This window comes from Petaurus breviceps, unplaced genomic scaffold (genome assembly GCF_028583685.1).
Source record: "Petaurus breviceps papuanus isolate PSGF00001 unplaced genomic scaffold, PetGlider_PUasm1.0 90784, whole genome shotgun sequence".
Classification (NCBI taxonomy): Eukaryota; Metazoa; Chordata; class Mammalia; order Diprotodontia; family Petauridae; genus Petaurus; species Petaurus breviceps.
In genome coordinates this window covers 8,860,216-8,886,960 of record NW_027187345.1, presented here as the reverse complement: position 1 = coordinate 8,886,960, position 26,745 = coordinate 8,860,216, and the positions used below count along the sequence as shown (strand labels likewise).

General features: G+C 36.0%; 1 protein-coding gene across 2 annotated transcripts in view; it reads right to left on the bottom strand.

Annotated features, from left to right (window-relative positions):
* Positions 1-26,745, bottom strand: part of LRP11 (LDL receptor related protein 11) — a 112,485-nt gene that overhangs the window by 63,015 nt on the left and 22,725 nt on the right. For both annotated transcript variants that reach the window (XM_069069697.1, XM_069069696.1), the window contains exon 2: positions 16,447-16,604. In XM_069069697.1, coding sequence (XP_068925798.1) covers positions 16,447-16,604 — 158 coding nt within the window. The remainder of the gene's footprint in view (positions 1-16,446; positions 16,605-26,745) is intronic.

The following is a 26,745-nucleotide window of genomic DNA, read 5'->3' as shown; positions in this document are numbered from 1 at the left end:
ACTTCCTCTACCTCCCCTACCTACCCTAGTCCTGAGGATAGCTCCTCTTGTTCTGCTATTAGCCTCGTCCCTTCCCTTTCCCTCAAAGGCCCTGGTCGTGAAGTGGAGAGACAAGCCAGGGTACTAATTTTAGAAATGCTCCAAGCAAAAAGTTGATAACAAGCCTCTAATTCCCCCTCTTTTATAGTTAAATGTGGACTTCGTATTTGTATTAGTAATGTCAGTTGTCTGTCAATGTGTGTGTCTCTGTGTCTGTGTCATGCATGCTGTGAACGAGTCTGTTATCTTGTGAGTTCTAAACTACAGGCAGCAGCCAGACATTTCCAAAAAGCTGCAGCTGGGGAAACAAACAAACCCCTAAACTCTTGTCCTTGTACTTTCTGGCCTGGCTAACCTGGAATTACAATGAAAACTTAGATATAGCAAAAAAAAAAAAAAACAACCCAACAAAAAAAAACAAACCAAAAAAACATCTTAGTAGATTCTGAGAATAATTGTTAAGAAGTTGGAAATTGTTTATATTGGGATTGCTAAAGAAAATTCCTGGGACTGTCAGCATCTCAGTCTGGGGATCTTTAACAACTATAAGTTTTTGTTAACCCTTCTCATCCCAGATCAGATAAGAGAAGAGAATTCAGGAGAATTTTTTATCTGTTTGACCTGTTTCTTGAAGTTGTAAAGGAAGAATAATAGTTGTAATAGGATCAAAATGGTATAATGATTGTAAAATGTTTTATATGATGACTGGCACATGTTGGATACAACATTATTATCTCTCTAACTCTGAAGTAGCTTTTGAATGCCAGAAGTGATAAGATCAATTATTTTATAAGTCATTTGATTTCATTTGAAATTCATTGTTATGTTGTTGCCATCTTTCTAAAATTGTATTGTGCTTCTAAAGGTCTGCTTAGCTAGAGAAATTTGAAAAGAAAAAATACATTTCTGAGGTAGGAATGGTGTTACAAGCAATTTTTAAAAATCTGGATTATGTTGCATGTGAATTGGATTTTTATGTTATAAAATTTGATAATTTAAAGCTGTTATATTGGGTTACAAACAAGTAATAATAATATTGCTGATATTTACCATGATAAATGATATTTCATTTAAAATTTTGACTATTATGAAAATATATGGAGATTTAAAGTTATAATTTCTACATTGTTAATGATAAAATGAATGATTCTCTGTACAAGGTGAATTGGAAATGTGTTTTGTAGAATTCTTATTGAGCAGCAAATGAGAATCCTTAAAAAAAATAGAGGGATATAGTTTTCAAGCCTACTCCATCTAAGAGTGTATTTGTATTAATTTGAAAGTTTCCAGAATGTAAATGGTTTCTAGTGAGAAGTTGATTGGTTGTGTGGCACTAAAGCTAGTTTTAGTCTGTGTATAACAATTTGAAAAACCTATCCAGCTGAATCAAGGTCACCAGATTGGTAATTAATTGGTTTTGATTTCAAGGTTTAAATTTAAGAACATAAAAATTGTGTTACTGGTAAACAGTTGTATTATCTATATTGTAAGAGAAGCAGTTTCTCTTAAATTCTAAAAGTTGTTAAGGTGAGAATTATACTGTCAGAGGAACAGAAAAATGATGAATGGGACTGTAATGTGCTGTAATATTTTGAAATATTGGATTTTGAGAAATCATAAGCTTCTAAGTTTGTCTTTGTTTAAAAGGAAGTTTCAGTTAAGATCGTTTAAACTTGTAAGATTGTTAACTAAGTTATTTGTGCTACTGTTTTAATGTTAAAACCTAAAATTGTTAATTGATTATTGTATGTGGAAAGGAGGAGACTGGGTGAAAACTTTATTCTGACTAGTTCTGCCCATTCAGAACAGTCCTCCTACATGTATGAGAATTGGCTAAGCAGGGGCATCACTATTAGCTCTTCCCCCAGTTTCTCCTGCTTAGAATTCATATCAATTTGATATGTTGTAAAACTGCCAAATTCCCTAGAAACTATCTTTATTAGGCAAGGTCATTCAGCCTGGGAAAGGAACTTATTTTAGTCATGTAGTTCCTAAACAATGAACCTGATTTGCTGAGAAGTTGCAAGTCTATATACAATAGGTAGAAAGGATTTCTATCAATTGGTTTTCATACCAGGACAAGTTTAGATTTGAGAAGGAAAGATGGTAAATGGAATTCCTTACATTTGTGAGACCTGGTAAATCTTTATTGCTTATTGCAGCTCCATGAGAATAAAAATAACTAACTGGCTCTAAGCTGTGATTGATGAAACTTGTTGTTTAAGGTAAAAGGCACTTGGGACCATAACTAAATTTTGTTTTGAGTTTGAAGTTGGGTATAGTTGTCTGCATTAAATCAGTATCTGAGAGAAATGCCACAAGCTACTCAGAGGGAATGTGATCCTGTACTGTTAACAGGTGGAAGTTTACATTTGGTAAAGGCTGAAGGGACAATCTTTTTTTTTTTTTTAAAGCAATCGGTGTTAAGTAACTTGCTCAAGGTTACACGGCCAGGTGTTTGAAGGGACAATCTTAGCATCTGTCTGGGATGAGATCCCTCCTGGCTCAGTTTACTCATGGGGTTCCTTTGAAAAGGAATGTCCCAGGGGTGGCCAGGTGGCTCAGCAAGTAAGAGCACCGGCTCCAGTGTCGGGATGACCTGGGGATCAAATCTGGGCTCAGATACTCAGCACCACACCCAGAAATAACTGGCCATGTAACTTTGAGCAAGTTACTTAACCCCGATTGCTTTAAAAAAAAAAAAGAAAAGGAATGTTCCCCACCTGAATTTCTTGAGTCTAGCTATAAGGTAGAACAGATGCTGCATGGTTGGATAACTGTGACTTTACCTGAATTTTAACAGAGCCAAGAATGTTTTATCCTGTCATATTCGGAATATTACGTGTCCCTGCTTTTTTCCTTCTATAGCAAATTTCTGTGATCACAGCAAGTAGTCAGTAAAAGATATGAGCTTTTTTGTGTTAGCTTACTGGAAAATCTAATATTATTTTTCATCTACAATTAGAACATGTGCAGAAAGTTATGCAAATTGCTTAAGACTAAACTTTGTAATATCTAGGAATTCTGTATAGTACCTTAGGAATTTATGTTACTTAAGGACACTTAGTTGAATGAATTCCAATTTTAAAGGTTTACTGTTGCTTTAAGGGAAAAGAAAGATACCATTTAAAACTTTCCAATTAATTTTTCTTTCACAAAGGTTTAGTGATTATTCCTCTTAACACTAGGATAAATTCAAACTGTTTTCTTAGAAGGGAAATACTTTGGGGTGGCTAGGTGGTGCAGTGAATAGAACACCAACCCTGGAGTCAGGAGGACCTGAACTCAAATCCGGCCTCACATACTTAATACTTATTAGCTGTGTGACCTTGGGCAAGTCAATTAACCCCAACTGCCCTGCATTCCCCCCCCCCTTCCAAAAAAAAGAAAGGAAATACTTTTAGAAGAAATTTTTAAAATCTCTAGTGTGATTTTTAAGAGACCTACTAAAACTTTCATTTGCAAGATAAATTTATTGTTAATTTAATGCAATAAGTTGTAAAGCAGAAGAGATGTTGTGGTTTTAATCTGAATTTGTGGCCTAACCATTGCATGGCCTAAGCAAAAGTTAACATTTTTATTTGAACATATAAGTGAAAATTTTAGACTCCTCAAGTATCTCACTCTTCCAGAATGAGTATAATCAGGGAAGAAAAAACAAACTTGCAAGGACATAAATCCATAAGCTCATGGGGTTAGCCTGTAACTTCTTTGCTTTATTTAAACTAGAATTACAGAGTTATGTTAGTAAAAGAAGAATAAGTTTTGAGCTATCTTGTTTTATGGTTAAAAATGTAAAGGAAAGCTGAATAATCTGGATAATGGGTTTGAGATATTTGGAAGGATATATAAAGGTTTGATTAGAAATATGGAAGGCAGATAAGAAGTTTTGGGGACATATGGGGTTTATCCAAGCCCCTCCTGTCTCTAGATAGTGGTCTGGATACCTTTGTATCCATTTTAGATTACTTAAGGATAATTTTAAAAGGCAGATGAACTCATTTTATATAGATCTTCACATTTTAAAGGATTCCTCCACCAGGTAGAAGATTTAGGTAAGGATAGGAATAACACATAATAAATAAACTGAAAATTCTCTGAAGTTTCAAAAATGTGGAACAAATTTTAAGTGATTGTACTAATTTATATTAAGTCAGAATTATCTGGTAACCTCTAGATCTGAACCAGAAAAGCAGAACTCCCTTTTTGAGTTTTATAACTACATGAGGTATCTGGGATTCAAAAAGGTGCTGTTTAAATGAATATTGGGAAATAGGTCACTGGGACACAAGGAATTGATGTTAATTAACATTGGTAATAATGATTCTGTTAGTTTCTATGGTTCATGTGTAAGTTTTTTTGGTTATTTTAGTGATATGTAATCTCCCATTCCAAAACTAGTATATTGTGAGCAACCTAAGAAGTTTAATCTGTATCTGACTTAATGTAATTATGCAATTTTGTAACTGTGAGGAAGGCTTTATTGTATTGAGCCTAACCCTGTGTGGCTAGAAAACTGAACCATTTGTTACCCTGTTTGAACCTAGCCTTGCATGGCTGGGAAAAGGAACCATTTCTGTGTGCCTTTGGTATCAAATCCTATATTTCTGTGAGCCCCTGTCAGGCCTGCCTGACTACTCCAGCTTGTGAATACCCCTGCTCCTGAGTGAACATCTGAACCAACGGACCTGAAAAGGATGACATCAGATACAGACAGCTTTCCCAAGAGTCCAGACCAGGCCTGCACAGGAACTGCTGGGATTCCCTTTTCATACCCAAGACTAGTTCTTTAGATCTTTTTACAACTTTAGCTTATTTTTCTATATTACTATTGTGCTTCCGACCTTGATCCCCCTTACAGCCTGCTCCTCTTGCTTGTACTGCAATGGACTTACATCTATGGGGATATCCAACTATTCAACTATTATCCTTAGTGCCCTGTTTCAGGAAGTGATTGGGAAAAACCAGAATTCACCTAGATAAGGATATTGGAAAAACTAACAAGAAGAGAGATTTTTTTCATACCTTCTTTGGTCTTAGAATGAAATCTCATAGATTTGTTCTTGACCAAAAGGACAGAAATGATAATCATTTAATATCATATTTTGGCCAAAGTTTGAATAATTAAATAGACTGCTATGCCTCATTTTACAAAAAAGGTTCTCTTTCTATCTCAGCCACTCCAGAGACCAGATAAGGCTAGGAGTAGGATTTAACACAGGCACCCAAAGATCATAAATTCCAAACAGACACAGCTTTGTCTTGCTCTCAGAGAACACCTCTCCTTATGTTACCAAAGCAGAAGAGGCCTACTTTATGGCCCTTCAAGACAAGACCCTCAACTCAAGGCATTAACTTGAGTAATGGAACTTTCTTATCTTAAGATTTTCTGAACTTATACCATGTTATGGAATGTTAATGGTAAAGAAAACAGATATTCTGGATCATAATTTCAATTGACACTTTTGTCATCTCTCTTGTTTTATTGTATTTATCATTTATACAATTAAGAAATTCTTTTCTCATGCAATGATTAAATAATTATGGGGATCATAAATTTGTGTGTCTCAACCACCCCTAATTGGGATGGTCCTAAAATGTACTTAAGTTCTCTCATCCTTTTGTTAGTCAGTCAGGACTTTAGTCCTGTACTCCTTGCATAAGTAATGCTAGCCTTAAGGGAATAAGGAATAAATTCTGTAACTGTATACCACTATCTGTTTGTCCCCTTTAACCAAACCTTTTCTAGAGGTCGACAAAGTCAATAGAAGCCTCTAAGGTCAGACTTAATACAGCAGAAAACAGAATTTCAGACAGCATAGATTAAGTGGAGAAATAAAATTACTCAGTTATTAAAATAACTATAAAATATGCAAATTCCAATGGCAGACCTGCAGAACAAAATACATAGGATGCTGGGCCTGGAGTCAGGAAGAATTGAGTTCAAATTTCATCTTAGACATATAGTAACGGTATAACCAGGAAACCTTTCTTAGCTTTATTTTAGTTATCTGTAAAATAGCTACCTACCTACTTTCGAGACTTGTTATAAGGATCAAATAAGATTTTAGCTTTACTTTTAATTTTTACTTGATCATTTTCAGCTATTATTAATATCATTGTCATTAACTTTAGGCTTACTGTCATCTCAGGAAATTAAGAAAAACAAAAATAAATCAAGTATTATATTCCAATTCAGGAAATTTATTCAAGAAAAATTTCCAAAATTATAAAAAGAGTAGCAATATACAGTAGAAAGAATCTGTATAGCTACAGTCTGGAAAAACCCAAAATTAAACTTCTTAGACACACTATCATTGAGCTCTGATACTATAGTAGCAAGCTATGACATAGTCGAAAGAGTTTGGATTTAATTGGATTTAAATTCAGAGGAGCTGGGCTCTAATCCTTGCTCTGTAATTTACTCTTTTGGTGACTTTGAGTAAGATAACTCAACCTCACTGACCTTTAGTTTCCTTATGTGAAAAATGATGGATCCAAATATAGGATCTCTAAGTTCTCTTCCAATTCAACATTTTTCCTATGAAATAACTTTACAAGTTATAAGATGAAAGACAGAAATGACATACTCATCAACAAGAATAAAATCAATAAGAATTACCCCTCAGAGGAATTAGAATATGATGGGTCCAAAAATGAATGAGAATAAATCCAAAACCTCTTATCTAGCAAAGCTTGATGTGATGCATGAAGGTAAGAGATGGACATCTATGAAGCATATGTACTTGTAAAAGGATGTAAATATCAAGTAGAGATAAATCAGTTACTAATTAAGTTTGAGAACCTTTAGAATACTATTAAATCATCAAATGTTTCAGAAGTGTGTCTCAATTAAAAAAAATTAAAAGACAATGGAAGGGCAGAATGTTATTGGTCAGTTGTTTTTCAGTCAGGTCCAACTCTTTGTGACCCCATTGGGGTTTTCTTGGCAAGAATACTGGAACAGTTTGCCATTTCCTTTTCCAGCTCATTTTACAGATCAGGAAACTGAAGCAAACAGGGTGAAGTGACTTGCCCAGGGTCATAGAACTAGTAAGTGTTAGAGGCCAGATTTGAAATCAGGAAGTCTTCCTGACTCCAGACCCAGCCATCTATCTACTGTGCCACCTAGCTGCCCCTAGGGCTATATAGTCCCAAAGCAAATCCCCTGCCTTTGATGAACAGGGAGTCCACAGTTAAAGAAATCTATAAAGTTAGGAATGTTAAACAGAGGAACTTTGTTAGCATGATCTAGTGAAATTTGTTAGTAAAACAATAAAAGTAAGAACATGTATCTTTCTGGTAAATTGAATAATAATTTAACAAAAAGAATAGTAAAAGAAAATAAATTTAACAGTCATAAAACTAAACATAAATGGACTGAATTCTTCAATAAAAAAATCATATCATTGGTTAAAAATAAGGATCCAACTATATATTTTATAGGAAGCACATTTGATCCAGTAAGGTCTTCTTAAATATACACATATATAGCTATACATATATATAGATATGCACATGTACATATATCTACATACATATGTACATATTATATATACACATAATACACATCATTGAAGTTACAAGGTAATATATACAGTGGAAAAACATGAGAAGTATTTCAATCCTTCTCCCATTGGTTCCTCTTTTACTGCCTCATCTTTGAGATTACCTTCCATCTATACTGTATATATCTTGTATGTACATGGTTATTGAAATATCGTCTCTCCCATTAGGATGTAAGCCCCAAGCCTTTTTTAGTATCCCTAGTACTTAAGACAATGTTTGGACTATAGTAATCAAGAATTGTATAATGTTACCATTTTTATTTGACATAGTCTTAGAAATGTTGGCAATCCCAGTGAGGCATGACAAAAGAACAGGATTGCATATTGACAATTTAGCAATTAAAATATTTTAATTTTCATCTGGTATGATTTTAAGTCTAGACACCCAATATACTTAAACAAAATCCCAAAGTAACAAATTACTTTAACAAATAGGAAGATATAAGATAAATCCACAGGAAAAAAAAAATCTGTGTTTCTATAAACTATCAATCAGAACCAAAAAAAATTGATAAAGACAATTTATAGTAATGACAAAATGGCACCAAGAATGAGGCATTAAAATATAAAGAAAAACTGGAGACATAGGAGGAAAAATTCAAAATTATTTTTGACAGAAATCAAGGGATAACTCAACAAATGGACAGATAGTGCCTGTTTAAGTAAAGAAAAATAGAATAAAATTGTCAATACATCCCTATTTAATGTATAGATAATGAAATATCAACCAAAATATCACTAGTGTACTGTATATAACAAAATCCACAACAAAGTTCATATGGAAAACAGTAAAGAGAACTATATATATATATATTTAGTACATATCTATATATAGATATGTATAAGAACACAGTAAGGGGACCTAACCTACCAAATTTCAAAATCCACAGTTATAAAACAATTGTTTGTTTGTTTTTCTTTAAGTCCAGAGGGGAAGAAAGGAAAATAGATTGATGGAACACAAAGATAATCTTTACACACACACACACACACACACACACACACACACACACACACACACACCAATGCAAAGATGGTTTGATCCTAGCAAAAAATGTTTTTACTCTATTATCACTAATAGTGAAATGACCATTTTGTTCAATAAAGACTACTGGGAAAATTGAATAGCTACATAGTTAAAAATGGGTTTTGATCCAGTCCTCTCCATGCTGTACTACACTGTAGACTTTCTCTAGAATTCTTTTCATCCTGGAAGCTCTCACTCCAGCCCTGGAATTCACACAGCAGAAGTGCCTTCTACTCCTTGACTTTTCTCTTTGATTAGATAACTTCTTCCAGATCGTCCATTTAAGGAGAAACCCAGGTCAGCCATGTCTCATTCCTCTCTAGGCTACAACACAGTCCACATTTTCTTTACAGGGAATAGGTACATTCATCCCCCAAACTCCCCCACCTCCAGCCAAACCTTTAGCTTCATTTTATGTGTAGTCTTCCTCCATTAGAATATAAGCTTCTTGAGGGCAGGGATGGTCTTTCTTTAAGCTTATATTTGTATTCCCAGAACCTTAGTACGGTGCCAGGCACTAATAAGTTCTTAAAAAATACTACTTGACTGATACATTATTTCAGTTGATTTGCACAAGATGCTATAGGGACTATTCTCCTTATTTTATAGAAGAAACTAAGGGCAGCCTTTGACTTGTACTGGGTGTGTGACTCAGGGCATCATTAACCTTTGAGTGTCCTAGGTGTTGCAGAACAGATGCCAATATACATTGGCAGAAACTTTGCTCACTGAATTACCTACACCAATGAAATCACAGGTGTAATCATTCAGTCCCTCATTATTATTTTATATTAAATTAATTGTGTTTTTTTTGTATATATTTAAAAGTAGGGTTTTTAAAAACACCTTGCCAAATTCTTTTTTTTTTTTTTAAAGCAATAGGGTTTAAGTAGCTTGCTCAAGGTTGCACGGCCAGTTATTTCCAGGTGTGGTGTTGAGTATCTGAGCCCGGGATTCTATCCAGGTCATCCCGACACTGGAGCCAGTGCTCTTACTCACTGAGCCACCTGGCTGCCCCTAAGCAATTGGGGTTACATAACTTGCTCAAGGTTACACAGCCAGGTGTTTCTGGGTGGGTGCTAAGTGTCTGAGCCCGGGGTTCAATCTCCAGGTCATCCCGACACTGGAGCCAGTGCTCTTACTCGCTGTGCTACCTGGCCACCCCACCTTGCCAAATTCTTAAGCATGAAATATCTGTTAAGTATATATGAGGTGATAAAGCAATGATTCCTACTCCCCTTCCCTCCCTTAAATCCAAGTGTCTTCTTGAATATAGTTATCCTTAAATTGAAATTAAAGTGAATGTAAAGCTTTCACACCATGGTTTGCAAAAGTCACCTGTCATTCAGTTCAATGATCCTGGTGTGTAAGCAACAACCTGAAAATCCAGTCATTTTTATCTGAACCAATTCCAGCCTAGATTAAATACACATTAAAGAGAGGACATTTTCTTACCTCAAGGTTGCTTGCTGCAACTGAATGGGAGCTCTTTATGTAAACTTGCCCCTCAATCCAGGGACTCAATTATATGTAAGTCACCAAAGGCTTTTATCTTGTAGAAAAACAAGGTGTCAGGTGACGCTAGATTTAAGGTACATATGAAGAATGGTTTCTTTCTTTCCAAGCTTATATATAACAAATAAATCAACAAAAGAATGGCAAGAGCTATGATTACTCTAAACTTTGGTTACTTAGCAATAAGACTGTTTCTCTCAAGAGGTGTATTATTCCTGTGTGATGAAATAACTCTTCCTTTTCTGTTAATGGAGTTTTTGAATTGTTAAACTATGTCTAAATATTTTAGGCATTGTGTAACTGTAAAGTGATCTTTTAAAAAGATCTTGCAGCTCTGAGATAGGGATGGGGGTGCTGTTGGGGGTGGGAAGAGAAGAAATACTTGGGAACATAAGGGAGTGAAGAGAGCTTGAGCCCTGGGAAAAGTGGGAGTGCTAAGAGAAAGGATGGCCAAGGTACCCAGAGTCAGAACTTGGGGAAAGGTGCCAGAAGGGGTGCCAAATTTGAAAGTGGAAGAGAAAAGGAGTCAGTTCTGAACACAGATCTAGGCTCCATGATTCAGGCTTTTATAGGACTTTAAGATGTTACAGTCATTTAGAGCTAAGAGTCTTAGAACTTTAAAGCTTGAAGGAACCTTAAACAAATTCTCCACTTGTTAGGTTCTCAATCCTTTTTTTGTATCATGGACCCCTGTGGCAGTCTGATAAGACCAGTGGAACCCAACTCAGAATAATATTTTAAATGCATAAAATAAAATACATAGGATTACAAAGGAAACCAATTATATTGAAATGCAGTAATCAAAACATGAAAAAAACCCAAATATCATGGACCGTGCCTGAAGAACACCTAAAGTTCTAATGGTAATGATAATAATAATAATAATAATAATAATAATAATAAAAATAAGGATAGCTAGCATTTACAGAGTGCTTATTATGTGCCAGGCACTATGCTAAGCTAATTATGATTTCAACATCTCTGGGAGGTAAGATCTTATCCTGATCTTACAGATAAGGAAACTGAGGCAGACTGGTTAAATGAATTGCCTAGGGTCATAGTTATTGTTATTAAGTGTCTGAGGCTGAATTTGAACTCAGGTCTCCTTGACTCCAGGCCCAGAACTCTTTCTACTGTACTACCTAGCTGCCCTAGACTAACTTTTTTATGTTACAAAAGGGAATGGAGGTTAATAAAGGTTAAGTGACTTTCCCAAGGTCATAGAACCAATCATTCAAAGCCATTCAAAAACATGAATCCATATCTTTTGGCTCCAAGTTCAGAGTTTTACCTGCCATAGCCTTAGGGTTGGACTTAGGGTTAGCATTCTTTACCTAAACATAGAAACTGCCTAAAGGTGAGTCAGGGGTAGGAATAGGGCTCCAAATAAAAGATCAAGAAGGTTAAGGTGAATGGCTATGCCTTTGTAAAACTACACATGTGTTCACTACTTTATTTAATATTTCTTTTAGCAACAAAAGTGACATTTGTTTACTTCCCTTTGAAGCTTATATAAAGCACTTTACATGCATTCTCACACTTGAACTTTGCAACTTCTTGAAGTAGGTAGGTACTCAAAGATTTACCAGTGCCCAACTCTGATAAGGGGAGGTGTAGATTGCTTTGGGTGGATGGGTGGGTATTTGAGGCAGGTTGATGGCAGTGGGAGAGAAGAGAAGGAAGAAACCCTGTAGGGAAGGTTTCTTTCTTCCCTCCCTGCTCTTCCACAAGTTCCTCCTAATTTTCCAGAGTATATTTCTTCTGAGCTTGATAAGTGTTGCTGTGAAGTATTACAGCAGATATATCTTCACTTCATCTGGAGTCTTTTGGCCCCAACTCCTATCCTTATTATGTCTTACTGCCTCCATTAAGAGCCATGATAGGAAACCTGGTATAGAGATGGCCCTGGGTTCTTAAAGTCTATGCCAGTTAGTACAAGCCCTGGCAGGTTATACCAGCCTAGAAAGACTTTAAGCACAGCTCTGGTTACAAACTGTACCTGCTCTGGCTAAGAACAGCTAGGCTGGTTGCCAGGGAAGTTGGCCATGAGATGATGACATCCTATAAAACAAATAAATTTACAAAATGTGCTTCTGTTCTGCACTTGCGCAGTCATGGTAGCAGAGTGGCAATAAATTAGGCAGATAGAGGGTGCTGGGGAAGATATTTTTAGATTATTCCTATTTATTCATCTAACTGCTGGTACACTAAAGGTAAAATCTCTGTCCAATTACTATCAGGCACACTATCAGGAATCTTTATCCCAGGGCCTTCTTTTTTAATGATATTTAAATATAATGAGTTTCCTTTGTAATCTTATGTATTTTATAGAATGCATTTTAAAACATTCTGAGAATGGTTCCATAGGTTTCACTAGCCTGACAAAGGGGTCCATGACATAGAAAAGGTTAAGAGCCCTAGTGTGTGGCATTCTTACCATAAATGAAACTAGAAGATGAAAAGAAGTTACAGTCAAGTAGAAGGACTGCTTAAAGGTTCCCATGGAGTGGTGAATAAAGGAGTTGATGGAAATATTTTTACCTTGTGCCCAAGGGCATCAAAACCCATCATTTCATTGGATACTTAGTTATCTCCCTTTCCACTGGTCCAAATGAGTATAAGAAAAAAGACCATCATGAATAATTGCAGTTCAGATGCCAACAGCTTTAGCATTGGATGAACAAGGAGGGAAAGTGTGAAAGACTTGAGAAGTTCTCAAAACTAATGCTTTGTTATGAAGTAATTTCATTGTGAAGGAAAACTTAGAAGATGATAAGATAAACAAATCAAAACAACAAGAAGTTAACCCTTTGTAGATCATTCCTCTAACCTGAATAATGTTCTTTAAGAAGAGAAATGGAAAGCAACAAACATGATAAAGCCCAAAGAGCATCACAGAACATAAAACTGTCTTTATCTTTACAAAGATACTAGTTATTGATATAGGAGTCATTTCTGAATCAGCTGCTGTGTGATCTCAGACCTCACTGACTCTGAAGAGGGGTAAAAATCAGCACCAAATTAGAAAAAGGATAAAGCTAAGGATGATACTTTTTGCACGGAGTCCCCCGTTTAACGTATGTAAATAAACTCAACTCTTGCCTCCACAAAACTCCTATTCTGAGGCCTCAATGTGGGTGAAAGGTAAGGAAAGAGAAGCAATGAGAGTGAAAGGTTTTTCTTTCTGTCTCTGTCTTTATTTTTCTTTCTCTCAGTCCCTCTGTCTCTGTCTCTCTCTTCTTCTCTATCTTTGTCTCTCAAATTTGGTTGTGAAAGGGAGGAGAGAAAAGGCATAATTTGAGGAGCTAGCAAGGCCAAATGAAAGTTTTCTAAGGATGGGGGTGATCTGGGCATGTTTGTAGACTGAGGGGAAGAGGCTAATGGATAGGGAGAGACTGAGGATGAGAGAGACAGAGAGAATGAATGAAGTGGGGAAGGGCAAACTCCCAGAAGAGACAGTAAAGGATGGAAGGGCAGAACTTGAAGAAGGGTTGGCTTTGGCAAAGAGGAATGCTTCTTTCTTAATAAGAAAGTTGAAGCAAAGGAGAAGAGAATGGGGAATTATGTTGAGGGGATTTGAGGTATAAAATTGGGGAGAAGAGAGAAATCATGATAGATGATCTAAATTTTCTTGATGAAGTATGAGGTAAAGTCTGAAAAGGAGAGGGGAGGAGTGATAGTGGGTCCTTATTACCAAATAAGTAAAACTGAATTTCTTCTGCCTGGTACCTTGTGCTCTTCTACACCTGTCTTATTTCACATTTCTCCTTTCTTTATATTCTATGCTCCAGTCAGATTGAAAAATCTTTGGTTCCTAGAACATTCATGGTACCCTCTTGTCTCCATGCCTTCATTCAGGGTGTTCCTTATTCCTGGAAAGCTCTCTCTTCCCACTTCATCTATTGAATTGTTGATCCTTTAAAGTCAATTTCAAATGCCATCTCCTCCTGGAAGTCATTTGAGTTATCTCCAGACTTCCCCTTCAGGCTTTACTTATGTAACACTTTGTTTTGTAATTCAAATGTGCTTATCAGGTAATAATGGGCACTATCACTGGTATCAGTGTCTTATTCCCTCTTCTAAAAGATCACTTTTTTTTTTCCCCTTTTTGGAGGGCAATTAGGGTTAAATGACTTGCCCAAGGTCACACATGGCTAGGTTTTTGTGTGTGTGTGTGTTGTGTGTGTGTGTGTGTGTTAAGTGTCTGAAGTCATATCCGAACCCAGGTCCTCCTGACTCCAGGGCCAGTGCTCTATTCACTGTGCCACCTAACTCCCCTAAACTATCACTTCTTAACTAAGAGAATGAGAAAGGGAGGAAAGGAATTCTATGCATAAGATATGGTGTGAACCAATATGGTACATGGAAGTGTGAAAGACAAGGTTCAGATCAGAGAATATCAATAGTCCCATTTAAACTAGAACATAAGAATATATAAAATAGTGTAGTATGGAATAGCAGGTTCAATTCTATTCCAAAACATAGGTTTCACATCAATGGGAAGAAGTTCTATTTTGATGGTTGGGGACTATGAGTAGTTCAAGACAAGAATGGTATCTGGTGTCATATCTCTAGCCAAGTCCATGCCTTATAGCATGAAAGGAAAATATCTAAATTTTCTTGTTTTTTTTTTCCCTAGGAGAATCTATTGAGGAATAAGATTATTTACCCACTGAGGCCCATATAATTCTGTGATATTCAATCTTGTATATGAGAGAACTGAGGGGTGGGAGTACAATGAAACTACATGAATAGCATTTTGAGCCTCAGGAATCTAATTGTTTAGAGACTAGGCCCTGAGGTGTGGCACTCAGGAGGTAGTCATTTAATTGCTACCAGAATCATTAATTATGATGTCCCCCAATATAGGTTTGACTGAGAAAAATACAGTTGACTGGATTAGGTGTAATTTATTCCCTACATGGCTAGAGTTGGCATTTGCTGGGGATCAGTAAAGTTGGCATAGAAGGCTGTCTAGGACTGCATGGATAGGTGCCATCTTTTGGCATGGGTGGCTGGACTCTGTCCAGAAGTTGCCAGGATTCATGCAAGATTTATAATAACTCAAGAGAAAAGGCTCCCACTCATTCCATAATTAAAGAGAAAATCAAAAATGAAGTTTTCATTCCTACAATTTTGAGTCTAGTGCTCCTTGAGGAATGCCTTTCCTGAAGAATCTCTGATGGAAGACAGGAGAATGACAAGATTGGGAAAGAGGTGTGCCATTTTAGCCCAAAGGATATTCACATGACCCCAACTTATTTTAGTAAAAGTTCCCTTAAATCCTCCATATTATGGGAAACAATGCTTGATGTCACTATAGCATCCCATCAGGCTTTACCAGAGTCACAAAGAGAGTGCCAGGAGCCTTTTGATTATGATGGAAATCTTGACTCAGAATCAGAGGGGACTGATAAAACCCCACTTTTTAAACCAGGTTATATCAGATATCTAATACAGCTTGAATAGTGGAGCCTCTTCTTCATACTATCTGGTAATTTAAAGAGCACTGGACTTGGAGAAATAGAGTCCAAGTTCAAATTGTGTTTCTGCAGTGTGACAAATAAGCATGTCATTTACTCTCTCTGGGCCTCAATTACCTAATCTGAAAATTAAGGGGATTGGACTAAATGCTTTCCACTCTAGCTTTAAAGCTGTGATCCTTTGCATTTTGCTGGATTTAGCCTTGAGGGAAAAAAACCTAGTTTCCTTGTGTTCATATCTCCTGCATTTCTTGGGATTATAACCATGCAATAGCTAGAACCGTAGTTGTACAAACTGTCATGAGGCAATTGACTTTGTTAAGTGACCTTGTTCTGGCAACTTACATGTTCTGGGCTCAGTTTCCCCATCTATAAAATGAGGGAGTTGGATTATTAGATGTTGCTTTTAATTTTGCTTAGTGACTCTATGACTCACTGCAAAGGATGCCAGAAGTAGGAATGGTGAGTGGCTACATTTTTCTTCAATAAGAAGTTAAAGGAAAAACAGATCTTCAAATGGGGATACTTTAGGCAGAGTGAAAAACTTACTGAGTTTCTTTAGGATTGAATACTATAATAGCTGATAAAGAATACTCCCGTTTTTAGAAAAGTAAATCTTCTATATTATTCATTATCAGTACAAAAGTTAATTTTGTGTATAACACGCTGATTTTGTGAGTGAATTTTATACCCACTTTTCTTGACTTTAGCCAGCACAAGAACAGGAGCAGGATGATGAGAGGCAGCATTAACCAGACCAAACAATACCAGGATTCATTTTGGTCAGGAACTGCATCTATATAATCTATATTACCTTCATATCCAATGATGAGTCACCCTGCTGCAAAGTCCATTCATATTTAATGATTGCATGGTCATCTGTGCTCTCTCGGCCATCCAAAGTCACCCAATCTGTAGGCAGCTGCAAAACTACATCTTGTCCTGCCTTGCTATGTGGAGGTTCATCATATTCTAAAAAAGAAAAACAAATGAGTGAAATAGAACAGAAGTTTACCTCCTTCCCATGGCTAACCTCTTACACCTAATTTTATTCTTTTCTCAAAATTCTGCTTCTGGTTCTACATCAGGGTTCCCAACTTGGGGTGTGTGGAGTTGTTTTTAAAAATATTTTGTTAATTGTATTTTAGTATCACTAAAATCCTATTTGTAATCCTTTGTATTTTATTTTATTAATTTAAAAACATTTTATGAGAAGGGGCCCATAGGCTTCACCAGACTGGCATCTGATTACTCCCAAATCCATATCTCAAGCTTTTTACCTTTCTTAGAAACCCGAGGATTTCAAATTCTAATTTCATGCCTCACAGACCCACCTTGTTATCCCAACTGCACCTCAAGCTTGAAATGCCTCAAATGGAACTCCTCACCTTTTGTCTCCAATGACTCTCCTCCTCCTCCTTCCTACTATTCCTCCAGTCACCTAGGGTGGAACACTTAGAACCATCTTTGACTTTTCCCTCTTGCATCTTCCACATCTAATCAGTCCTATAGATTCTCTATGTTTCCTCTCTTACTACAGTTACTAGATAAGACTGTCATTACCTCTTAATCAAGAATATTTATTTCAATAGTCTTCAAATTGCCCTGCTTATTTCTGTCTATGTCTTAGTAAGAAAATCTATACTATCTATATGCTGTCTGATTAATCTAAGAGTCATGGAATCTTAGATTTCAAAGGGACTTCAGAAATAATACAGTCCTATAATTTACTTGAAGCATGAATATCCTTGAAAGGAGGCCATCTAACTTTTGAACCTCACAGAATAATATCGTATTTTTGGAGAGCTCTAATTGTTAAGATCTTCCATATTTATATCTACCTCCCTGGTTTTCTTTCTATCACTGACCTTATTTCTGTCCTTTGGGACTTCATAGAATAAAGCTAATACCTCTTCCACATCATAGCCTTTTAAACACTTGATGATAGATGCTATTCATTGTTTTCTTTCCAGGCTAAACAGTCTCACATTTTTTTAAACAGTTCTCCATAGAACATGATTTTGAATTCCTGGTCACCTTTTATGTACACTCCAGCTTGTTAGGGTCCCTTTCAAAATGAGGATTAATGTGGCATGGTAGGTTGTGTGCTGAACTGGGAGTGAATAAGATATGGGTTCAAATGCTGCCTCTGACACTAGCTGTGTGAAGATGAGCAAGTCACTTAACTTTCTAGAGCTCCAGTTTCCAGATCTGTAAAACTCCCCAATGAAGTTATTCAAGTAAAGGCTAGATGGCCTCTTTGCAGAGATGTTCATGTATCAAGTAGAATATAGGATCATATTATTTCTGATGTCCCTTTGAAACTGATTCCATGATCCCTAATCAGGCAGCAGAAGTTAGTATGGCTTTCCATACTAAGAAACAAACAGAATATAAAATAATACCTGAAGTATCTGTCTTAAAGGATTGTTGTGAGGCTCAGTTGAAATGATTTAAATATAAAATATATTTATGCTTCACAAACTTTAAAAGTATGATGCAGATATCAGTTATTATTAGTGTAGACTGTTCCCAGAATTAAGCATTATATTGAAGCTGTGGTCAGATTAGCATAGAATACAGTAGACCCATTATCTCCATTGAGTTAGGAACCTATTTTTAATAATACAATTTTAGAATGCTTCTAGGTACCCCCAAATCTTATTCCCTACTGCCTAGCCACATCTCTTCAATCTTATATCTGTGAAATTGATGGAGTCCAACTGCAGTACGCTGCATTTGTCCCATTAAAATTCCATCATTTGATTTGGTCCTTCATTACAATCTTTTCGGATCCTGATTTGATCAAAATTGTTATCCATCTCAGCTTAGTTTTATCTGCCATTTTGCCAAGGATGCCAGCTGTGTCTTCATTGAAGTCATCAAAAAAAATCTCAAAGAGGCCTGAGTTTGATGGAATAGCATTACAATCTTCTCTCTAGTCTCAGTGGACTCAGTGGAAGGGATCTTAAAGATTGTCTAGTCCAATGAAATTACAGATCTTATTTTACTTATATTACAGAAGAGTGAGGTCCAATGGTCACACATAATTAATAATAGAGTCAGGATGCAAACTTGTATCTTCTGGCTCTTAATACAGTGTTCTTTCCTTTTACCTTGTCAAGATATTACGAGTCACCCTGTTTTCCAGAGCTAAGGCCCAGCAAGCAAGCTATGTCCTGAACTTGGCATAACAACAGTCCTTTGCATTCCCCTTCTGGATATTCTCACCCTCTGGTAAAATCATATAATTATTATATTGCTTTGACCAACACCAGATGTTCTCTGAGCTTGGACAAGTACCAGACAAGTTCAGACATGTTCTGGTCATGAAATCCTGCTATGAATCAAACTTGTCTCATTGTTATCCCCTCATCATCAGGACCACAGCTCACTGCATAACCATTGGTATAAGTATCAAGGTTTAGCCACACTAAAGCAGGTCCCCTCACTAGGGGTGGGGGCCTGGTCCATCTGTGTAGATCCCCTCCTTGCTTGCAAGTCATTTTCCTCACTTTGAAATTAAACTTCTATTTGATTCCTGACTCTCCTTTCTCCAGTCTACTCTACCTGGTTCCATCCATCCACAGGTTAGAGGCCAGTTCCATCTGGTTAACAACCTCTAGCTGAAAGTGATATCTTTGTCTAAATTTCCATAGCACTTAGTTTATACCTGTCTTATAACATTTTTTTTTACATTTAACCTTGTTTAAATAACTTGTTTTCCTGTCATCTCACAAGCTAGATTATGTACTCCTGGAAGGCATTATTTTTATTTCTGTAGGTCTATAGTGTGTCCTCTATACACTTATTATATTCTGATTCATGTTCTAGTTCTTTATTGGCTCATCTTTTCTCACCAACTACAATATAAGCTCCTTGAAATCAAGGACCATGTTGTTCATCATTGTGTACTCCTGACATCTAATACAATCCTTTGAATGTGGTAGACGCTCAATAAATATTTGCTGAATGAGAATATTATCCTCCCTACAAACATTATTTGTCACTCAACAAACTCCTTAACAGACTGAGGGTGCTTTTATAAAATTACTCATAAAAGATTTTCTTCTTATTAAAATTTGCTATCTTATTGGCTTTTCTTTAAAAAAAAAAACAGGTATTGCACAGAAATATTTGCATACCCTTGGATCTAGTAAATAGCATTGCTGTGGATCCTACTGAAGAAGGTATGGGGAGCTTAGATGTCAAAAGAATCAGGCCAATATCACAAGTATAAGCTTATAGTGTTATACTCTCTGATTATTCAAATTTAGTAAAGTACAGATCTTTAAAGTAAATTTGTAACTTAATTCATAAATATCTTAAATTCAAAATTTTGTTATGTGACTACAAGGGGTACATAATTTTTCCCCAGAAAATTTTAAAAGCTGATATATGTATGTATATATCTACATATCAATTTATCTCTATTTCTGTAAGTAGTTAGTATTCCTTTCTCTCAAATTTTCAAGTGGAAGTGATTTGGTGAATTCAACTACAAATCATATCTATTGGGTATGATTTTAGCAAAAGAATATAAACAAAGTTAATGCCCATTGCTTTGGAAATGCTCAAATTATGATAATTGAGTATGAAGAACTATTGCTACACTATAAAATGAGTGAATATGAAGAATACACAGTGGAATGGGGAGACATGAACTATTGTAGAATGAAGTAAGCAGAGAAAGAAAAACAATATACATATACAATTACTCCAACAATATAAATGGAAACAGAAAGACATTAATGACAAAGCCTGACCCTGAAGAAGAGAAAGGAGAACATGTTTTCTCCCTTCTTTGGCTATGGATATAAAACACTGCATAAGTTCTTGGATTTGACAGACATGTTGATTGATTTTGCTGAACATGTATTTTATTATTAGGGAAAGCTCTTTGCATATGAGAAGGAGTAGGGATAGATTAGAAAATAAAGGTGGTATAAAAACAAAAGATATCAATACAATTTTTTAAAAAGTTAAGGCAAGCTTCTTAACCAAAAGATACCTCCAAAATGAAAAGAGAATAAAATGGAATGGAGAATAAATGGACAAACAAATTTTCAGTACATAAAGATCTGAATATATAGTCCTAAACAGAACAAAAAACTTCTATTTGATTCCTGACTCTCCTTTCTCTAGTCTGCTCTGCTTGGTTCCAGCCATCCACAGGTTAGAGGCCAGTTCCATCTGGTTGATAACCTCTAGCTGAAAGTGATGTCTGTCTAAATTTCCACAGCACTTAGTTTATACCTGTCTTATAACATTTTTTTTACATTTAACCCTGTTTAAATAACTTGTTTTCCTGTCATCTCACAAGCTAGATTATGTACTCCTGGAAGGCATTATTTTTATTTCTGCAGGCCTATAGTGTGTCCTCTATACACTTATTATATTCTGATTCGTGTTCTAGTTTTTTATTGGCTCATCTTTTCTTACCAACTACAATATAAGCTCCTTGAAATCAAGGACCATGTTGTTCATCACTGTATACTCCCGACATCTAATACAATCCTTTGATACAAACAAACAATATAACTACATGAAAAGATGTTCAAATTCCCTAATAATCAGAGCAGTGCAGATGAAGACAAAGATGTCATTTTATACTTGTCAAAATAACAAATATTGCATAAAATGATGAAATTCAATAATGATGCAGTGGTGGAGAAACAGACACTAGTACACTATAATGCTATAGAATAGTGGAGCTATTTTGGATAGCCTGTTGCAGGCCATCATGATCTCACAGCCTTGCCTCAAGTCTTTCCCTACTACAGTGTATCTTCCATTCAGCTATCATATTGATAGTCCTAAAATGAAAGTATGATCATGTCACTTACCTACTCAATAAACTCCAGTGATGTTTTTATCACTTCTGGGGCCAAATATAAAATTCTTAGTTTGGTATTCAAAGCTATTCATAACCTGACCCTCTCCAGTATTCTTATACCTTATTTCCTCCCTCCTCCCACATATTCTGATTCAGTGACCCTGTGCCTCACACAAGAGACTCAATCTCTAATCTCCTGGAATTTTCAGTTACTTCTCATCCCCTGAACATATGAAATGCTCTCTATCTGCATCTCCTGAATCCCCTGATTTCCTATAGGTCCAGCTGAAATCTCACCTTTTGCATGAAGCTTTTCCCAGTCTTTCTTAATTTTAGTGCTCTCCTTCTGAAATTATCTCCAACTGATCATATATATATTTTTCAAAAATATTTTTTCCAATTACATATAAAAATCTTGTATGTATTCTTGAACATAATTGATTCATGTTGTCTCCCCAAGCAGATTCTAAACTTCTTGTGGGATAGGACTGTCTTTTATCTTTCTTTGTATCCCCAAGGATTAGCATAGTGCCTAGCATTCAGTAAATATGTAATAACTTTTGGACTTAAATTGGAGAACTGTAGTTGATCATACCTCTTGACACTTTGATTCTGGAAGGAGTTTATTCTAAAATGAATAATAAAAAAAAGCCTTGTCTGTGCAAAATAATTTATAGCAGCTTTACTTATAAAAGCAAAAGAAAAAAGGCCGGAAACAATTGCTCTATCCAATTAATAGTTTAATAAATGATGGAATAGTAACATAACAGAACTCCTAGCTCCCTTTAAAGCTCAGCTCAAGTTACATTTCCTCTGAGAAGCCTTTCCTAATTCCTCCTGTGGTTAGTTTCTTTTACCCATGGGTATTCTGAGGCTTAAATGAGAAAATGTATGTAAAGCACTTTGCAAACCTTAAAGCTCTATATAAATGTCTCTAGTCACTAGGCCTTCTACTCTGATGATGACTTCATTCCATCATCCTTCTTCTGAACTCCTGTTGAGCTCAAGCAGTATTTATAGAGTAATTCGAGGGTGTGCTAGTAAACATTCAACAACTGATTTCTCTGGAAAAAAATAATGTATACACACTTCTCAATTTAACCTGTACTATTAACACTTTAAGTCTAGACAATCAACAAAACAATAAATCAAGTCCTAATTTGTAGGAGGTGTAAATGCTCACCCTGGTTCTGGCATACCTCTGCTTTTGTCCTTTCTTTCTTAGTTTTGTCTTTGTACTTCCAGTATCTAATACAGTGCCTGGCACAAAGGAGGTGCTTAATAAATCCTTGATGGACTATTATATTATGTTGACATAAAATACCAAGCAGGAAGCATATAAAGAAAAGAAACACTTACATGAAGCCAGATCACCAGAACCAGAACTTTATACAGGCTATAATTATATTTTTTAAATGAAATAAAGCAAAGTCAAAGGTAACAGAACCTCAAATGGACTTGGGTAGAAACAGAAAGCAAATGCTTTTTTTTTATTTGTTAATTTGTTTAGGTCTCCTTTGTTTTCTGTTTCTTATGACTTCTATGTAAGATTTTGCTCCATATTTTATATGTTCTTTTGATTATTTGTCTTTGTTGATAATTATTACATTTTAAGAAATTTAAAAAAAATTAAGGTAAGCCCTATTCTCTTTACAAAAATAAAAGTCCATAGAAAATAACAATCTAAATCTTTACCTAGAAAAAGAGACATCTATATTTTTGTAACAAGCAACTAATATGCAATATAATTAGATATGAGCTTTTGTTTTATGGCAAAACTAATATAACAGCAAACCAAGCATATGTTCATTCTTGTGACTTTATGTAGTATTTTAAAATTTAAGGCTAATTGTGTTCCTTTAAATATTAATACTGTCATCTGTTTTAGGTTGAAAATATCTTAAAGTGCAAAAAAGGCACACTAGTATTTAAACACTCAATAGTGAGAGAAATTATTATTAATAACTAATGATTTTGGGAGAACCAGAGTTCCCCCCTTTTTCTAAAGTCCTGATTTCAAAAGTTCAGTCTCTTGATGGATATTACTAATAGTGAGACTGGCCTAACCTTCTTAAAAATCTTGTTCAGAACCCACCCAGGTAGGGAAGCCATTGTGCTCTACTCAGGTTTGGGTGGGGGTAAATTATCTGAATAGATTACCCAAAGCTGGGGGTGGTCTGGGTATAGGAATAGCCTCTGTTTGACATAATGTCACTTTCAGCTCCTCATTGTAGCATTTATTTTCTCATTGATTGTTAACCAATCAGAGCTGACTCTTGGGAACAGCATTCTTCCAATGGGCATATAAGCCATGCCCACTGCCACGATTGTCTTTGGTCTAAGAGATGGCTAAATGACTATCCTTTTATGAAAAAACATGCTGGTATTATTAATAAAATTATTAAATTACCCAGAAATTATATTTCTTGAACTTTTTAAACATCACAATAGGTAACTTTAGTGTATATTTTCATAGAAGTAACATAATATAATAGGAAAATAACAATGGTGATGAGAGCTAGCATTTGGACAGCGCCCATTCTGTGCCAAGAACTGTGTTGAGTCCTTTACAAATATGAACTCATTTGATCATCACCGCAACACAAGGAGGTAGGTGCTAATAAGAAAATGTTCCTCTGCTTCTTCTTAGAGAGTATTTTGTGGATTTACTATTTCCCTACCATTTCCCACTAATAAAACCATCACTCAGGTTTTGGTCTTAGAGACTCACCTCCTCTCTTGTCCCTCTCAATTAATTTGACTTGGTGCTCGAAAGTTATTTCTCTTACCACTGTGATGACCCACCCCACTCCCCAAACTCTTTAATCATGCCATGGGTGCAACCTAAACATCCTCTGCAAGGTCCATGACGCATTTTGAAGTCAGGATACTAGGGCTGTATGACACTGACCTCCCAACTCTGTTAATTCAGGCTGCAATATACTTACAGGAGCTTTCAGAGACAGATAGCTCTATAAAACACACACACACTCTTTCTCTTTCTCTCTGTTATGTCTCACAACTTAGTTAAACTTCTGCAATTTTAAGTTACTTATTTGCTAACACTTAGTTACTAATAACCTTGAATATAATGAATCCTACCTGGGTAGCACTTTAAGGTTTGCAACATTCTTTCCTCAAAGCAGCCTTGTGAGGTAGGTAATACAAATATTATCCTCTTTTTACAAATGAGGAAACTGAGGGTCTGAGAGATCATGTGACTTGACCATAGTCACACAGTTACTCAAAGGCAGAACTCAAAGCATTTTTTCCAGTCTTTCCAGTTACATGGTCCTTAGAGGGGGAAATATAAAATGAGGTGGAGAGCAAGGTAGAGTCAGAACAAGAGAGAACATTTGTTCCCATCTGTTGCCTCCCCTCTCTTTCTGTAGGTGTAAATACTTCCAGATAGTCCCCTATGCTGCACCGTAGGAAATCTGCAGACGTCTATTCTGTAACAAAGAATTAAAATGAATTTCTAGTTTGAACATTTAAAACAACCAGCTGTCAGTCACTGCCTTTCATGGTTTCCTAACTACTTCCACATCTGAACCAGGGCTCTTCCCTTACTGACTTTAGGATAAATAGAAACTCCTCTGTTTAGTTTGTAGAGCACTTCACAGCTCGCCCCCAACCTATCTTTCTTGCTTCCTCATACGTTAGTCTCCTTGCAATCTTGAGTCTAACACTGGGCCGTTCTCTCTTCCTCATTCACTTCATCCTCCTTTGCACTGGCAGTCTCTTGTGCCTAGATGCATGCATGTCCTCCTCACCTCTCATGAGCCCTTAACTTCCTTCAAGATGAAGCTCAAGCATCACCTTCTACCTGAAGCCCTTCCTGATCCCCTCAAGTACCTTTCAAACTACCTTGTTTCCCAAGTGGAAACACCAGGAGCAGTTAGGTGGCACTGTGGATATACTCTTCTTCCTGAGTTCAAATATAGCCTCAGACACTAGCTGTGTGACTCTGGGCAAGTCACAAACCCTGTTTGCCTCAGTTTCCTCATCTGTAAAATGAAGTGAAGAAGAAAATGGCAAAACCACTCCAGGATCTTGGCTCAGAAAATCCCAAAGGGGGTCAGGAAGAGACGGACAAAACTGAACAACAATCTTATGTTGTATTTATTCTGTATGTATTTGTATGTTGTCTGGAGAAAGGAAGGAAGGATACAAGCATTTATTAAACTCGTACTAGAAGCCAGGCACTGTGCTAAGTACTTTACAAACATTTCATCATAACAACTCTGGAAGGTAGGTGCTATTTTACAGTTTAGGACACTGAGGCAGAAAGATGTTAAGTGACTTGCCCAGGGTCACACAGCCAGTAAGCTGGTGATGTTAGATTTGAGTTCTTGACTCTAGATCATCCTGACTCCAGGCCCATTGCTTTATCCACTGTGCTACCCACCTGTGTGACCCAACAGAATATAAACTCCTTTAGAATACTGACATTTTTGTCTTTGTATTCCAGGGTCTAGCAGAGTACTTGTCAAATGGAAAGAAAGTGCCTAATAAATTCTTGTTGATTGGTTGACTTCCCATTCTTTTCTATAGTACCAAAAATAATCTTTACCTCCTGTTACTCTATCCCTATTAATTAGGCTGCGCAAACATCTTCCCTTTAAATTAATATTTAATCCAGTAACAGACCATTACTCAAGCTATTTCTTGTGCTTAGAACATGGTCTTTCTCCATCCTTCAAAGATTAATACTTAGACAACAGTATTCTAACTTTTTTCGTCCCTAGAAAAATGTCATATGCATTCCTTTATTCTATATTCAATATGAAAGGAAATAAATGCTAGCATTTACTATGAGAATGCACATAAGAAATAGAAATTCATGCCAACAGGATAATGTAGTTATTTTTCAAGTTTGCCCTATACTCCTTGATAAGCTTCTCATACCCACAGGGGATCTGAACTACACTCCAGGTTAGGAACTTGTGATTTAGACAAAGTCTTTCCTGACTAGATAAAGATATGTGCTCATTGCCTAAAATAACACATCTCTATCTTTATTCAACAAGCTTTAACTGAATTCTGTGCCAGGTACCACAAAGGACAAAGAAAATGAGAGAATTTTTAACTGAGATGGTACCTTAAAATATCAAACTCAATCACTTCATTTTACAAATGAGGAAGTTGAGGCTAAAGAGATTAAGTAACTTTCTCAAGGTCATAAGTTAATTTATTGCAGGGCTAGGACTAGAAACCAGGTCATTTTACTTACAAGCTACCTCCCAAAAGCTCCTAGATACTAAGATATATCTGCAG